The following is a 16,385-nucleotide window of genomic DNA, read 5'->3' as shown; positions in this document are numbered from 1 at the left end:
CAGGTGTTTCTTAACGTATTTCAGCAAAATGTTAATGTATTTTTTAATAAAAGCAACACAATCAGCAGAGATACTGAAAAAATCAGAAATAGGTAAACGTTTGTGTTAGTAAGACCAAGGTCTCAAATAAACCTTAAGGACATCTGAAGATCAGACACATCTTTCAAGACAAGGAAAGTAAGAAGAAAAACTGAACATCCCAAAATCTCTGAAGTCTGCTGAAATGGTTTTATATAGGCATTTGATGTAAATAAAATTCAGCCACCTGTTAAATCTCCAATTTAACTGACACTTAATGATTAGAATTTTTTAAGAGTTGTTGTTTTTGTGTTTTTTTGTTTTGTTTTGTTTTGTTTTGTTTTTTACTGCATGGTAGCATATCATCTCACTTAGAAAAATGCCATTAGCAGTAGGAAGTATACTTTTTTGAAGCCATGAAATGTCATCACATTCACAGTGAAATAAGGCGTTTAGATGTTTTTACCAAAGGAAACATACTTGCAGATAGGATAATTTTTTCAAAAAGGATTTGTAGAAACTCAAAATGTACTTACCACTAGGGCTCCTGCTCTTAGCCCAGGGTCATATGGGACTCTAAAACTTTCTGGAAGTTTGCTGCCCTGTAGTTTTTCAAGTTTTTGTCTAAGCTGTGCAATAACTGCAATTGCAAGCAAGAAAACACACTAAAATCAAAAGTTGGAAGTAAAAGCATTATAGCTAATGGAACTTATTAACTCATGATTTAACTAAAAACAAATCCTCTGTTTAGCTACTTTTTAAAGTACATTCCTTGAAGACACTCTGTTTTGAGGAATGGAGGAAAACTCTTCAGCTTCCATGATTAACGGACTGTTTCAGATTCCAAAAGTCTTCAAGCACCTCACAACTCGTGGTCCCTCTACACAGCGTCAAAACCACGCAGTGCTTGGTATTCCTCAGAAGACTCCATCTTCACGGTTGAAGAGATTACATTAAAAACTCAACTTTCATTAAAAAAAAAACAACAAAATGACACAACACAAAATGTATATATACATTTGTATATTTCCCTTATTACTGCCAAAGAAATGCTCAAATATTTCCCTCAAAGGCTCAGAAGGAAGTGGAAACAGAAAGTACCTTGCATTTACCAATATTATTTTCACCTATCTCACTGCTACTATCCAGATTCATGGCTTTTGAATTCATGCAGCGGTGTACAGTGTTGTCATAAGGAATTCAAACACAGATATGCTGAATTTCTTATTTTTCTTTTTGCAGCCCTGTAAATCTCATATTACAGTAAGAAGAAAATTTGGTGACTGATGTGATATCTAATCTGGTAAAAATATAAAATTAATTAAAACCTGCCAGTGAAGTACAGGAGCTAGTAAGTGAACAAAATAATTAGAATCACTGAATCACAGAATGGCCTGGGTTGAAAAGGACCAGAATGATCATCTGGTTTCAACCCCCCTGCTATGTGCAGGGTCGCCAACCACCAGACCAGGCTGCCCAGAGCCACATCCAGCCTGGCCTTGAATGCCTGCAGGGATGGGGCATCCACAGCCTCCTTGGGCAACCTGTTCCAGTGTGTCACCACCCTCTGTGTGAAAAGCTTCCTCCTAATATCCAACCTAAACCACCCCTGTCTTAGTTTAGACAACTTTAGACAACTTTCTTAAGAATAAAATAGGTTGTGATAACCTAGGTCACACAAAAAGCCTTCTAAAATTTAACTACTGATCCCTTACACAAGTCTAGCTTGATTTCAGTAAGTCTTCTCACAGTGTCAGACAATGTAATTTGAAAACTGTATACTGATCAACTGAAATGTGTAAAAATTAGGTGTTAGCTGACACAGGTCAAAGCACTTCCTAAACCAATTTCCACGTTGATCTAGCTTAAGAACAAAGTACTGCATATTTTAAGAGAAATGTTTCTTCGTTAAGAGAACAAACAGCTACACATACACACATAGGGATGACAAATCATCGAACAGCACAGTGATGAAAGCAGACAATCCAATACTAGCTGGTACTGCTATATTCTTAAGAATTTATTTATTATCATTACTGGCTATGTTTTTAATATAAAGAAAGAGATTACAACTAAGGTGAATGTAAGTTTGATGACATGACTGTTACTGGAATACCACAGGCCTTAACGTAGTTTATTAAAAAATAAACCACAATCACTGAAGGAAGAAAAAATACATATATAAAAATTAGATGCAACTGCATGAGAGAATGAAATGAAACTGTTTAAAGCATTCAGGCTTAAAATATAAAAAATAGGAGAATAGAAATGATATGGAAGAAAAAGAAGGAATAAACTAAAAAAGGAAGTGTGGGAAATAAATTTTTAAAAATTCAAGAAGCTTAGGATGCCTATAGAAAAAGTTGTATCCTCAGTAGTCTGAGAATGAGTTAAACTAGATGTATCATTAGTAGGACAGTCTAAATGGAATCCTTATTCAGTGGAAATTTCAATTACATAAGACCTCTTTAACTGTTCTGCTTTTCAATACAGAGATTCTTTAATTTCAAAATCCTGTGGGTGCTAAAGTGATTGCTTTCTCTTGAAACTTTTCTTCTTTTCCACAGATCCTTCAAAGATAATATGTTAAGGAAACCACTGCTGTTGTAGACGTGTACATCTGCAAGGCTCTGAGTTCCTCTCAGAAACATGGGATCTGACCAAATCTGTTTAGATTATACAGCACTTTTAGATACATTTAAAATGCTATTTAGAAAGAATACTGTATAAGCATTCAGTGAGTCTCAAAGTTCACACTAAGTGGTAGTGTAAATGATAGCATATTGTATATCAAAGAACAAATGCATATTCCCTTTACACTTTATGCAATCACAAATAAATTTGTTTTTCAACTGATACAAACAATTTTAATAAAAAGGCACTACTGAATGCTCTGTATTTATGTTTTTAATATGGAAACCTCCAGCCCTGAAGGATACCTCCTGAGAGCCAGTAAGCACAGCCGTCAGATCCTCAGTGGATTCCTTACTTTCCAAGACAAGGTCTGTTAAAACTGCTGCATCTCAAATATCATGCCAGACTTTTCCAGTAACCAGAACAGGAATGTCTTTTGAACCAAGGACTCTGTGGCCTAGAACACACTGGTCTGAAAGTGTAGGAAGAACTGGTATGCCTCTCTCCAAAATTTTACAGCTTTTAGAATTTATTATTGCCATGTCTCTTGCACTTAGTCCCAGATCTGAGCAACTAACAGGAATCTTAATAAAAATGCTTTTAAGGAAGTCACTTGAGGGAAAAAAAAAAAAAAAAAAGGCAGGAAAATACAGAGGTAAACAGGCATTGCATAACCCTAGCATGGGGCCAAAGCAGTGCTTACAGGAACTGAAAATAACAATGTCACATCTGTGTCTCACAGGACTCCTATTCATTGCGCTGCAGAGCACCAAAGATGTGCTCTGTATATTCAGGGCTGATCCATCAGCTACTTGTGGTCTAGCAGAGACTGCTCTGAACTCATCCCCACTGCCCTTGCCAAGGGTGTTCCAGGCCCTGCTTAGAGTAAGGCTATGTTTCTTGGCAAGTGCCATTTTTTGCTCTGTACTTCCAGTTAATACTTGTGTCCTGGGTTGCTTCTATTTTTCAGTTCTGATATTCAGCTAAGAATTAAGTACAAAATTTTAACTTTCCAGTTGTGTGGCATGAGGCTCATGAAGATAAGTTAAAGAATGGAAATATTTCATCTGTAATCTATCCATGATTTTTAAATAACTTAGGTAACCTGATGCCTGGATTTCACAACTAAACGGAAAAGAACAATACTATTACAAACAAAGAAATGTCTGTTAATAAATACCTTGAGAAGTGACATCGTATTTTTCCGCAGAAACTGATTTTATCTCCATTGTGACTTTATGCAACAATTCAATGACTTGAACCTGTTTCATGAAGTCATGCAGCATTGCTTTTCCACAGCCCCTAAGATAGGCCTCTAGGATCACAGCGAACCTCTGTTGGTAGTGCATAGATTGGGCAATCTCACTTCTTAAAAACCAAAACAAGAAGTGACCAATTCGTTTGTTCTAGTGGTGAAGAAAGACATTATAATTAGCACATACGACAATTCCTTGAGATAATGCTAGTAATTTAGCATGAGTTGGCTGTATTTGAAATACTTACTCTTAAACCCCGTTTCAGCAGAAATCTGGCTAATGCGCTGTCATGATAGGGCTCAAATTTCACAGCCTGGAAAATACAGAGAAGACATGTTAGTAACATATGTAAGGCCCTCTTACATTTTACAGATCACATGTACATAACACACTGCTGTAAGAAAGAGCATAATAAACAGTTTTTTTGAGGAAACAAAGTTGAAAAAACAAAGCAATACTTCTCTGCAGGATTCAACAAGCAACTTTTATCTGCAACTTTTATTCTTTTCAGATCAATGCAGCGAGCAATTTGTGGCCAGCAGGGCAAGGGAGGTGATTATTCCCCTCTGCTCTGCCCTCATGAGGCCCCATACTGAGTACCGCATCCAGGCCTGGGGCCCCCAGCACAGGAAGGATGAGAAGCTGTTGGAGTGGGTCCAGAGGAGGACCATGAAGATGATCAGAGGGCTGCAGCACCTCTCCTATGAAAAAAAGACTGAGGGAGTTGGGCTTGTTTAGCCTGGAGAAGATAAGGCTTGGGGGAGAGATCACTGGGGCCTTCCAGTACATGAAGGGGGCTTAAAAGCAGGAAAGGATCAACTTTTTACAGTCGGATAATGATAGAATAAGGGGGAACAACTTTAAACTAAAAGACACGTGATTTAGGTTAGATGTTAGGAGGAAATTCTTTACTCAGAGGGTGGTGAAGCCCTGGCACAGCTGCCTATGGAGCTGTGGGTGCCCCATCCCTGCAGGCACTCAGGGCTGGGTTGGATGGGGCCCTGGGCAGCCTGAGCTGGTGGGGGGCAGCCAGCCCATGGCACGGGTTGGGGGTGGCTTTAAGGTTCCTTCCAACCTAAATCATTCTGTAATTCTATGACAAGCAAGGCAGGGCTGAGCTAACTGGTGAGACTGAGTTTTGGACTGCCAGTGAAACAACACAGCAGTCTGTAGGAAAACCTAGCAAGATGAGAAAACAGCCTGCAGTCTGACCGACACAGAGAATGCTTGAAAAGATTATTGCCAAATGAAATAATGTATTTGTAACTATTCTCTAAATAAAACGTTCAGTAAGAGCACACCATTTCTGCCAACAGGCAGCACCTCAGGACGGGAAGAAAGGCTCCCTGCTGGGTCCCCAGCTCCCACAGCAGTAGAGAAGCAGCTTATCAGTGCCCATCATCTGAGGCACTCTGGCCCTCAGTCCCAGCGAACCACAAAAAAGAAGAAAAGCTGAGATACAAATACTATTCTATAGGATAGTGCACAGCTAAAAAGACGACTTAAGCAGAGCTGCTTTTTTCAATGGCTCTGTGAGCACAGATAGATATTTTCTCTTCCAGCAGCCACTCCCTTGCACCATGCCCACAGATATTGCCAAGACACTGCCAAAATGGGGTGGAAACAAAGTCAACAATTTCTTTAAGTCTCAGGAATTTTGTTCTGTTATTCTCACCCTCACCACAATAAGCAAGTGAGTCGGTCTATAAAACACAATCTAACCCATGTTCTGGGTTGGGCCCTGAGCTGTGAGGGGTAGCCTGGTGACTCCTCCATGTGCTTTCTCCATCTGCTTCTTTTCTGTTGACTGAAGGACTCAAACTTACAGAAGGATCATACTGAGGATAAAGGGGATGAAAGGTAGGCATGTAGACCCGGAAAGAGAAAGTAGTAGCAAACAAGCCCTGGAAGAGAGTCACAAAATCCCTTGTGTGGATAGAGGGATTGGTGAGTGGTTTTAGGTTCTGGAAACAGGACGTGGCAGTGGGGAGATTAATAGCAAACAAAAGGGATGTGCAAAGCCTGGTGTGTGCAGAGTGCTCAGCTTTCAGAAGCATCACAGTACACAAACCTCCAGGGATAGCTATGCAGTGCAGCACAACAGCTCTTTCAAGATCTCTGTGTTCTGCAGCTTGCAAGGAAGCAACCAAGCCATGAGCATAGCTACGCTGAAATTCATTAAATATCTCCTAAACGTACTGCAGCACACAGTTCTACCTTCATTCATAAAATATCTACATTAACTCTCCAATAGTTTAATTCACCCAAACAACAGCATCTTACTTAGGAAAGATAAAAGGAACTCACAAACTTAAATTGATTATAAAATATATAGAACTTTTACTTCACGTGTGAGATGACGAGGTATTGTATGATGTTTTTTAATAAAAATTTATTTTCACTGCCATAAGGAACCCAAATGCAATGACGATTGCATACATTCAAACAGATTTGCTTACAAGGAAGGCTACTAAAGACCTTATTCTGGTATACATCCTGCTGAATGTTCTCCATGCACATACCTGAAAAACAACTTCAGAATAAAACAGAGCCAAAGGCCTGGCCACCACTTCAAAATAAAACTTCCTTACCTTAAAGTTGTAAATGTAAATTTCAACATAAGAGATACTAAAAAAAAAGTTTTATGACTGTCCTTATTATGTTTGTGTCTTGGAAATAATTATTTTTTTAAAAAAATCAATTCTTTTTTTCTGCATAGAGACAAGTATTTGAATATGAATAATAAAAGCCAGCCATGAGAAAAAGCCTGACAGTATTTCCCTACCTGGACCTTTGCTGGGTCAGCTCACCAACAGGAGGCACTGACACAATGCCACATAAAAGTAGTGTGATTTTCTTCACTGGCATTTGTTTTTCAATGGATTTTGCTGTGATTTCACTGTCCTTGCCACGTTTTACTGCAGAGATCTGCAGACCTTTATCGGATGCTCAGTGGATTTATTCATGGCATATCTACTTCTGTTTGGGATAGACCAAGTGGGAAATAACACGATTCCCATCTGCACTGGGATGTAGGATGGGAACACCCTATGCACAGGGAAAGAAGCTGTAAAGCTTTCACAAAGGCACACATGTAAGAAGTCATGACTGTTTTCAAGATAGACATCCATGATGTCCTCCTAGAGCAGAGCACTGCCAAGCATCCATTCATTCTCAGAAAATATCGGTGTCAATACTTGGCTGCATGGTGCCAAAGGTTTGTGCCCTGCAATTAGCCATGGAAGAGAATCCAAGGAAGCAGCTAAGAGGTATAAGCTAGCACTTAGTATTTTTTCCCTTTTGAGGATGACAGTATTTCAACATCTGGATAAACTTCTTATTAAAAATGACATGGTGAAATTAAACTACTATGAAATTATACTACACTCATTTAATTTACCTTCAGAGTGATTTATTCTCTTTAAAACTCTCTCCTGAAAGCAACTAATATCAAAAAGAAATTTTAAAAAGAGTATTTCCCCCCTTCTGTTAGGCACTTTGACACGGACCAATGGCCATCCCATGCCCTAATTTAGGTTCAGAGGAGAATGAAATTGCTGAGCTGCGTGCAGACTGCAGAGCCGCAGCCAAGCGGATCCAGCCCATCAACGTGGGAGGTCTGGGGAAGCAACCACGGCGGTTCCTTTGGCTAATGCTAAGCACACCAATTCTGCCTGGGGAGCCTCATCTTCAGACAAGTGAAGACAAGGCTAACAAGGTTTCTTTAAAGCACTGCCAGTGTGCAGCTAAATCTGAAAAATGAACTTTGTTTTTGCAGCAACCAGGACCCTCTGAACACATGGAAATCATGGAAATCCAAAGCCCCATCCCACCAGTTCCCAGGTTGCTTTTTTTTTTGGGGGGGGGAGGAATAAGGGGGGAATGGGTGGGGTTGTTTTTCATTTTTTAATGCCAATTCTGTTCTCTGATTCTTTGAAAAAAGCATTTCCTGCTGTGCAGGCTGACAGCCCTGCACGCGACCCAGAGACCTGCCAGGCCCAGGAAGCCGCAGCGCCGCCCCTCTTCACTGGGGGACGTGCTGCCCTTGCAAGACCGCAGGTCCCACCTCTCAGAAGCCATAGCACTTTGCCACCAACAGCCAGCCCAGCTCCAGCCCCACTTTGTGAAAAACAATCCAACCGATCTGCTTGTGCAACCGATGCCAACTTTCCAGACGTTTCATCTGGCAGACTGCACACAAAGCACTTCAAATAAATACAGTGGTGATTCATTTCCATTAAAAAAAACACTTTTTTTTAACTCAACTTCCCAGAATGAATTACTTTTATCTATGAATAACAAACTTTTATTTGCTTTTTAATTATTTTAGAACATTCTAGATAAATTTGGTCCCCTTAGCAGTCCATGACTGACAGCGCTGCCACACGTCATATAACAGCACTGTCATTCCAGATCCTGAAATCCAACTCCAGATTTTTATTTGGGCCTTTGCTGTGTTAACATCTGCCTTTACTTTCTTTCTCTGTGTTCATAAAGGTAACGAACAGCATCATCCATACGTGACAAGAACAGGATTAGAGATAGGACAGTAAGGATTGGCTCCCACCACAGCCATGTTAAGCGTTGACAACACAACATTGTGGTAGACACAAGATGCAAACTGTAAGGCACAAGGCAATGGTAATACCAAAATAATGATACAGACAGAAGGTGAAAGTTGAAAATGAATTTTGGGTTAGTTTAGTCACTACCATGCTTTGATTAAAATCTGAAGGGTTCAAAAGAGGGTTGTTTGCTGGCATGGGAATGGTTATATGGTAATGTAATTATTCTCAGAAGCCAGAGATCAAAAATACAAACACACCTTACCTGCACAAGTTGCAAAAGATAATGAAGAACATCATCATCTTCTAAACTTTCCAGTTTTTGAACTGCCATTGCTCGTACATTTTCATCAGAAAAGTTACAGTCCAGAAGCTGCATTGTGAGTCCAACATCTAAAGTGCTTTGATCCCACGCCTCCTTTTTAGCTAGCAACTGATATGTTTTGGCCACTATTTCTTGTTGTCCCCATTTGACAGAGCTAAGCAGCTTAGGGTATGCCTTGGGGTGCTTTATGCTTTCATATCTAAAGTGCCACAACAGTTCTTTGTCCTCAGGAGAAAGTGGATTAAGTGGGTCAGTTGCTATGATCTCTTCAAGTTGCTTGCGAAGCTGGTTGGGCATTTCAGCTCGTGTCCTGTCCCCCTGAGAGTCAGATGTCATCCTGTGCTTGGGCAAGGCAATTGGGTGACAATATTTGTCCAGCACAATAGAGATAGCCATGGAGTTTTCTTTATCCGGATTAGTTGCTGAGGTGAGTTTGTCTGCATTGATACTTCCTTGTTCTTCCCCTTTGCCTGGGATTTTCCACATGTGGAGAACATACTCCCCACTTCGTAGCAGGAAACGGTGATCTATCAATAAAAGATTCACGTAATACAGAAGTTGAGTTTTGCATTTGGAATCAGAGTTGGGGGATTCGTGTGACTGAAGGTTTGTCTTTGTGGACAATCCCTGTGCTTTACCACAGTATATCTGAAGATTCAAGAGTGCTCCTTTAGGCAAATCCTTGATTTTGATATCAAACTCCAACCAAATATTCCAGAGAACCTCCTCAGTAAAAGGCTTTGAGGAAGTCCTCCTCTGTGAAAGGAGCTGTTGCCCATGTTGAATGTTAGCCTCCACAAAAACAGTAAGATCAGTATTTCTTGGTAAAACTGGGATATCTATACCAATTATTTTCACCCTGAATTTCCTATTGCAATCCCACAACGAGATAGTGAAGACTCTCTCATGATCTTTTCCATCTATTGTCAATTGTTCATGATATCCTGTAACTCCTGTACAGTCATCTACCAATGGCCACTCTTCCTTCTGCACCTCATCCTCACTTGGGTCAGGGGGGTTGTCTAACACAAGGTGGATTTCTTCCCCATTCTTAAGGCATTGTCTTATCCAGTGAAAATCCTTGATGGGTGTGTCTCCAGTAATGTACTCATCTCTGCCACAGATCCTAAGAACAAAATCCAGTTCGCTATGATCTTCAGGAATATCCATCAAAGATTTTTTCTTTGCCATTTTTGTGAAAAAGCTATGGAGAATCATATCTGGAGTGTCATCTATTGACACTTTAATTTTTTGGCTCGTCGTTCCTCTATGTATGATTATGAAAATGTTATTATTAGTTATCTTTTTGAACAAATATTCTGGGAGTGGCTTAGATGTAGTCCATGGGTGCATTGCATACAATTTAGGATCTCTACAGGCTACTTCTATCATTCGTGGAGTGACTAATCTGCGTCGGGTAAATTCTAGTTCATCATCATGCACGTTGCTTACATCAGTAACATCATAACCAATTAAATCATTAAGCTGCCGCTGAAATTCCTGAACTTCTTCTGATGGTTTTTGTTTCTGGACTACATATATCTTGCCTACTTTCTTCTGTAACACTTTCCAGTACAATATGCAGTCTAATGTCTGTAATAGTTGATGTTTATCATAAATTTCATACCATTGTCCCTTCTTCTGATACTGGAGAACGAACTGATCTGGGGTGAACGCATGGTAGAAGTCTGTGGTTTGACTCATCTCTATTGCACGCATCCAAATTTGTGCTTTCATTTGCTCAACAGTACAGTTTCCAGCTATTTCGAGTAACATCATTTCCGGAACTTTAGTATGCTTATTGCTTGTAGGTAAAATGAACTCAATGGATATCAGTTCCATTGAAGACAAATTACTCGATGTACAATGAGGTTTCATTCTTCTTCTCCTTCGTTTGTTTTCTTCTCTCATAACAACAGGCTGTTCATAGTCACCCAACTCCATGCCAGAAGGAATCTAACAAAACATAAAAACATTTGATTGCATTCTCATCTACATTTTCTTTACAGTTATGTTTTACTTATACATGATTAAAATCACATACCAGTCACAATCCTGCTACATGTTTTTTAGATTTCCTCTTCCCCTTAATTTCTGGTCTTAAATTCTTGCTTTATATAAACCACTCCAGATGTAATCTTTTCAATTCAAAACCAAATATAAGGAAAAAAACCAAACCCAATGATTAAATAATTAAAATAGAGCTTTTAAACAGCCTTCCCAGATTTCACTGAGGATAAGCAGTCTGACAGTGTATTTTTGCCCCAGTGACTTGCTCTTTAATCAAACGCCGATTCCTCTTTTTTGATGTTGTTGGTACTAACAGAAGTGGATTTTCATAGAGATCAAAAGACACTGTAAAGCATATGAACAGAATACTATCCTACCAAGTTCTAGGAATGACAGAATATGAAAAAACGAATGATTAATTTTCAGACCGGATTCATTTTCCTCTAACTCTCTTTTTCTTGATGAGGAATAAGGACTTACACCAAAAAACATTCCTTAAAATTCAAAAGCCTGCTTCTTAAAAGAGACGTTTAACATGCATCTGAATTCAAGTCCAGTATCTTTAGATGTGATTTTTAAAATCAAACCACTCAGCAGACTTATAACATACAACAATTTTAAAAGCAAGCATTCTGATAAAAACTATGACTGTATTACAGAAGAAAAAACTCCTAAGCTGAGGACATAAAAAACCTCCTAAGCTGGGAGTTGGAACTAGATGATGTTTAAGATCCCTTCCAACCCAAACCATTCTATGATTCTATGACATTTCATTATCCTGTACCTTACTGTTATTTTGTTCACAATTTAACATTGTTCAGTGGAAATGAGTTGGAAGTGGAAATTATTCACCAAGAGGTCTGAAGACACTGGACGCACTTGCACAAGCCGCCCGCTGAGTTTTCTTTCACTGACTTACAGCGACATAAGAAACAAAAAAATATTTCTCTAACTATTGGAAAAACTAAAACACACTGAAGTAATGACGCTTCAGCAGATAACAGAACAAGAAGATAAAAACATTTTAAGCTAAAACAATCTAACATGCTAACTACAACTCTTTTTTCAAGTCACGGAAAGCGAACTGTGGACATCACTTCTGTAATGGACAAAAAGGAATTATTACCTGCTTAGCAAATAAAGGCTGAATTGCTGAAGACGACTCATTTGTTTAATTTCTGAAGTTCCTATTTTTCAAAGGAAGATCATTCATACAAAAAATACTTTGTTAAACTCTTCTGCTTTTCTTGCTCGCCCTCCTATCCAGATGCAAAGGAAGTGCTGCACTTAGCAGGAAGGAAGTTTTAACCAAGTTGATTATACGTATGATTGCTCATTTTAAAAAAAGGCAGAGCGCTTTTCCTGTCATAACAGTAAAAATACATTTACAATGGAGCAGTGTAATTTTAACACACATGCATAGGAGACATGCTTACAGCCTCTCTTTAGCACAGGCTAAAACAGCTAAAAATAATTTGGGCAATAAAACTAATGAATCTAAATAAAACATTTTTAATATCAGCATGAGGATGGAGTATATTTTAAAGAGTTTAGCTACTTTTTAAGAGTTGAATAAAAATACTAGATAAAAGAAAACTAAATCTGCAATGCTTCCTTATTTTTATTTGCATGGTGGTAGCACTTTGAGGACCCCCAGCTTACATTAATTACAGATTTTTTAAGCCAATCTCCCTATAAACATCACATAGAGATGGTATATTCCAAGGATCTTGCATGTAACCTCAACAACAGAACCATTGGGCAATCCTCCTCCTCATCCTTTTAACTCATGCAGTTACGGTTACAAACACATGGTGAAACCCACTAGAAATGACAACTTAAGATTTGGGAAGAATTTTAACTACGGATTTCATCCTTAAATTTTGAGGGCTTGATTTTGCAGCATCCTTCCAAAGTCTGTATTTTAAAGTGTAATTCCTAAAAGATATAATATAGTCAGGATTTTAATATATTTTTCTTTATTTAATGGTGAGCTATTACCAGGGAGGTTTCTCATGCCTAAAGGATGCATATGTTTCTTGCAAGTCTCTCTCATCCTAAAACTCTTTGTGATGACCCTACTAAGTAAACCCAGACTCATTACAGTTTCACTGTTTTCTGCCTGCTCAAAACATCCTATTTTGCCACTGTGTGGTACATACTTAAGGATAAATTTTCCAAACACATATATGCATATATTCCTTCTCCTGATAAGTTATTCCAGCACTAGTCCACTGATCAGCACTGTCAAGACATCCAAGTGAAGCATCTCTACCTCATGCTGCAGAGAATTACCCCATACGCTGCACAACTACAGTGACTGACAGCTTCATCCTCTTTTAGGACCTACCAGTAGAGCAGCAGTATGAAAGAATCAGATATTCCCCAGCAAACTGCATCAGATACAGTGCCAAGTGTGTGATACCTGTGCAGTTGACCATATAAGATTCTCCTTCCACATTCATTTGGGGTTGCAACCTGCCATGTCTACTCCAGTGCAAAAATCCAACTCCATCTCTAACCCAGCTCCAACAGCTTCAGAAGTCAGTTCTTGGAACAATGACCATCTCTAGCCTGTGTTTGTACAGTGACAAACACATAAGTGTCCCCATCTTACTTAAGGTGACATCAAAATTGTAACTATTTCCTGCTAATCCATGCGTGGCCATGGCACAGATTTATGTTTAGAACTGAAAATCTTTTAAAATTACTTCCTAAATCCTTTGTCATGTCTAAGCATTACTTCCAGTATGGATGTTTCTATATACCTATTCCAACAACACAAAAAAAAAAAAAATTAAATTAACTCCTTTTTTTTTTTTTTTTTTTTTTTTTTTTTTTTTAATTCTTATGAGCCCTCATCAAGTCTCAATATCCTTGTAATAACTGAAGCATCCTACCACTAGCCCACAAACCCTGGAGGGTACAACAGAACACAGGAGGAGGAGGGCCTTTAGGGTAACTAAAAGAAGCAAACAGGTTCACTCCCAGCTCCCATTAAGTTCCCACCTCTTTGCTCAGCAAAGTCAGCAAACTGACTGCAACAACAATAGAAAAGATTGGTTAATTTTCAGCTGGATCAGTTCCTTGATCTGACTCATCAGTTGCAGGGGTGGTAGGGCAGGGAAGGGAATTGAACCACTGCTGTTCACAGTAACAGAGACTGAAACATAACAAATAGTAATACTAAATCAGTGCACCTGTCAAACTTCCCTGCCTGGTTAAGACTGTTAGAGTTTTACTACTGCTTATTCTTTACCATTTATACTTATGTTTCTACTAGTTTCTGCTTTTAGTTAATCCATCATAAATCAGTCTTTTCACTTTACTGTGAATCTACAGGAAAATAGGCACTATCCAAGCAAGAATTAAATGTTATGCAAATACAATAACGATTCACTTACACTGACGCTCTGAGATAAAGCTAACTGTAAAGATAAATGAAGAAAAAAATCCACATATATGACACAGCCCAAAGGTTTCTAAGTATACTACATCTACATGCCAGCACTGCTTTATAGCTGGAGACTGCTTTGCAGTTGATGGATGAGTAAAATTCATCTTCCTACACTGCGATGAAGTTGTGAGCTATGCAGGGAAGATGCAGCACTAACACGTTAAGCATGAACACAGCTAAAAGAACTGCCTTGGTTCTTCTGTCAAATCCACTAGCAACTACCAACTCTCACGAGGATTAAATCAACACAAGTTCCTTCCATTAGCAAGTAAACATTACAGATAACGTTGCAGACTTCTACATCAAAGAGTATATTCATCAGCAGATACAGCTTAACAGGAGGTTGTAGAGTGAATCTGATTATAATTTGGGGAGGACTGCAATATTTTCAAGGCCCAAGTCTTTCCCAAAGACTTCTGCATATTTTGGTTTCTACTGAAGTTCTCTATCTGGCATAGATACCCAAAACTGGAAGAAACAGTAACTTCTAGCTGGTTCTAAAAATAAAGATAGGAAGTTTGGAAGAATCTTGGCTAACCAGTTAATGTCAGTGATGAGTAATTTACTTTTAAATCAATGCAGGGTCTGAAAACCCAAGGATCACAGCTCCAGCTGCTGCAGTAGCACACTGTCATTTCAAGTTGTACCTATTTTTCCAAATACCGACCTCAAACTGTATCATAGGATCACAGAATGGCTTAGGCTGAAAGAGACCTTAAAGACTGTCTAGGTTGAACTCCCTTCCACTGGCAGGATCTATAGAGAATGCCAGCTCCAGAATGTCCTAAGCTTTATTTCAGACTTTTTTTTTTTTTTGTCAGGGAAAGTTTATGACTTATACATACTGGCATACCGGGTGACACAAGAGATTATTATTTGTTTGATGAGGAAATACAGTCATTTATTGTTTCAATTCCATGTGCAGCACAGCTAACTCGCAGACCTTAAGAACACAGGCAGGCCGATCACCCACTTGGCACAGTTTGGCCAGCGTTACCAGTAATTTCACACGGAGCTTTTGTCATCAATTCCGCAACTCCTCAGGCCGAGCCCTAACTCGGCACCGAGGCCACGCAGAGCGAAGCACCGGCCGGGCTCGGACGCACTCAGCCCCGCCTTGCGGGCCGCGGTGCCGACTAACGACTCAGCAGAGCCCCTCGAATCGCCCTCAGGGCCGAGCGCGTCGCCTGACCCCGGGCCGGGCACGGCCGGGAGCGCGAAGCCATGGCCGGGCCGGGCCGGGCCGAGAGCGCCCTGCGACCGTGCCCGCCCGAGATGGCGGCCGGGACCCAGAGCCCGCGGGAGGAGCGGAGCCGCGGAGCCCACCGCGGCCCGGCAGGGAGCCGGAGCCCGAGTCCGAGCCCGAGCCCGAGCCCGAGCCCGCTCGCCTCTGCCCGCCGCGGGGGCCGGGCCGGGCCGCGGAGCCGCACCGCGGCATCCCCCGTCCGAGCCGTCCGGCCCCGGCCAGCCGCGGGGCCTCGGCGTCGGGCGGCGCCGGCGCGGGGAAGGGTCCGGCGGCGAGCCCGGAACGGCGCTACTCACCGCTGCGCGCGGCCGCGGCCCCGCTCCGGACAGGTGTTCTCCTCAGCAGGAAGCGGAGCGGGTCGGCGGCCGGAGGGGAGGCTCCATGGCCGGCGGTAGGCAGCTCCGGAGCCGCCGCCAATCACGCGCCGGGCACAGGGGGAACCGGCGGCGGGGCCTCCCCGCCCCGCTCGGCCGGCACGGCACGGCCCGGCACCGGGCGCTGCGCCTGGCCCCGCCGCGGAGCGCGGAGCGGGCCGCAGGGCCGGGCCCCTTCCCCCGAGCCGGGCGCGGGCCCGGGGAAGGGGCCGGCGCCGGGCCGGGCCGCCGCGCGGGTCTGTGGGGCGCCGGGCCCCGCCTGGCAGCCGGGAGGCAGCGGGCGGCCGCGCCGGACGGGGGACCCGCGGCTGCGGTGCGGCCGCATCGATCGGGGCGGGGAGCGGCGAGGATCGCGCTCCGGAAACCGCTGCCCGGCTTTTGCGCAGCCCGGTGACCCTCGCGGCGTGGCCGTGGCTGGGGGTCCTCGCCGGGTCCACATCCCGTCCGCGCGGAGGCGAGGAGCGGCTGGCTTGTGCCGGGCTGGGCTGCCCTCAAGAAGC

General features: G+C 41.7%; 1 protein-coding gene across 2 annotated transcripts in view; it reads right to left on the bottom strand.

Moving 5' to 3' along the window:
- PIK3CG (phosphatidylinositol-4,5-bisphosphate 3-kinase catalytic subunit gamma) overlaps window positions 1–16,008 on the bottom strand; it is a 33,618-nt gene extending 17,610 nt beyond the window's left edge. The window contains exons 1-5 of one of the 2 annotated variants that reach the window (XM_031598347.2): window positions 15,808–16,008; window positions 8,739–10,754; window positions 4,156–4,221; window positions 3,833–4,058; window positions 555–658 (exon numbers count right to left, since the gene is read on the bottom strand). In XM_031598347.2, the coding sequence (XP_031454207.1) occupies window positions 555–658; window positions 3,833–4,058; window positions 4,156–4,221; window positions 8,739–10,742 (2,400 nt within the window). In that variant the 5' untranslated portion in view covers window positions 10,743–10,754; window positions 15,808–16,008. Of the gene's footprint in view, window positions 1–554; window positions 659–3,832; window positions 4,059–4,155; window positions 4,222–8,738; window positions 10,755–11,934; window positions 13,616–15,807 lie in introns of those variants that run through there. The other variant, XM_031598436.2, reaches the window with a different exon arrangement.
- Window positions 16,009–16,385: the final 377 nt, after the last annotated feature.

The sequence above is a fragment of the Phasianus colchicus genome, chromosome 1 (genome assembly GCF_987193195.1).
Source record: "Phasianus colchicus chromosome 1, bPhaCol1.hap1.1, whole genome shotgun sequence".
NCBI classification, from domain to species: domain Eukaryota; kingdom Metazoa; phylum Chordata; class Aves; order Galliformes; family Phasianidae; genus Phasianus; species Phasianus colchicus.
Note: the sequence above shows the minus strand (reverse complement) of the source record. Positions and strands in the feature narration are given on the sequence as shown.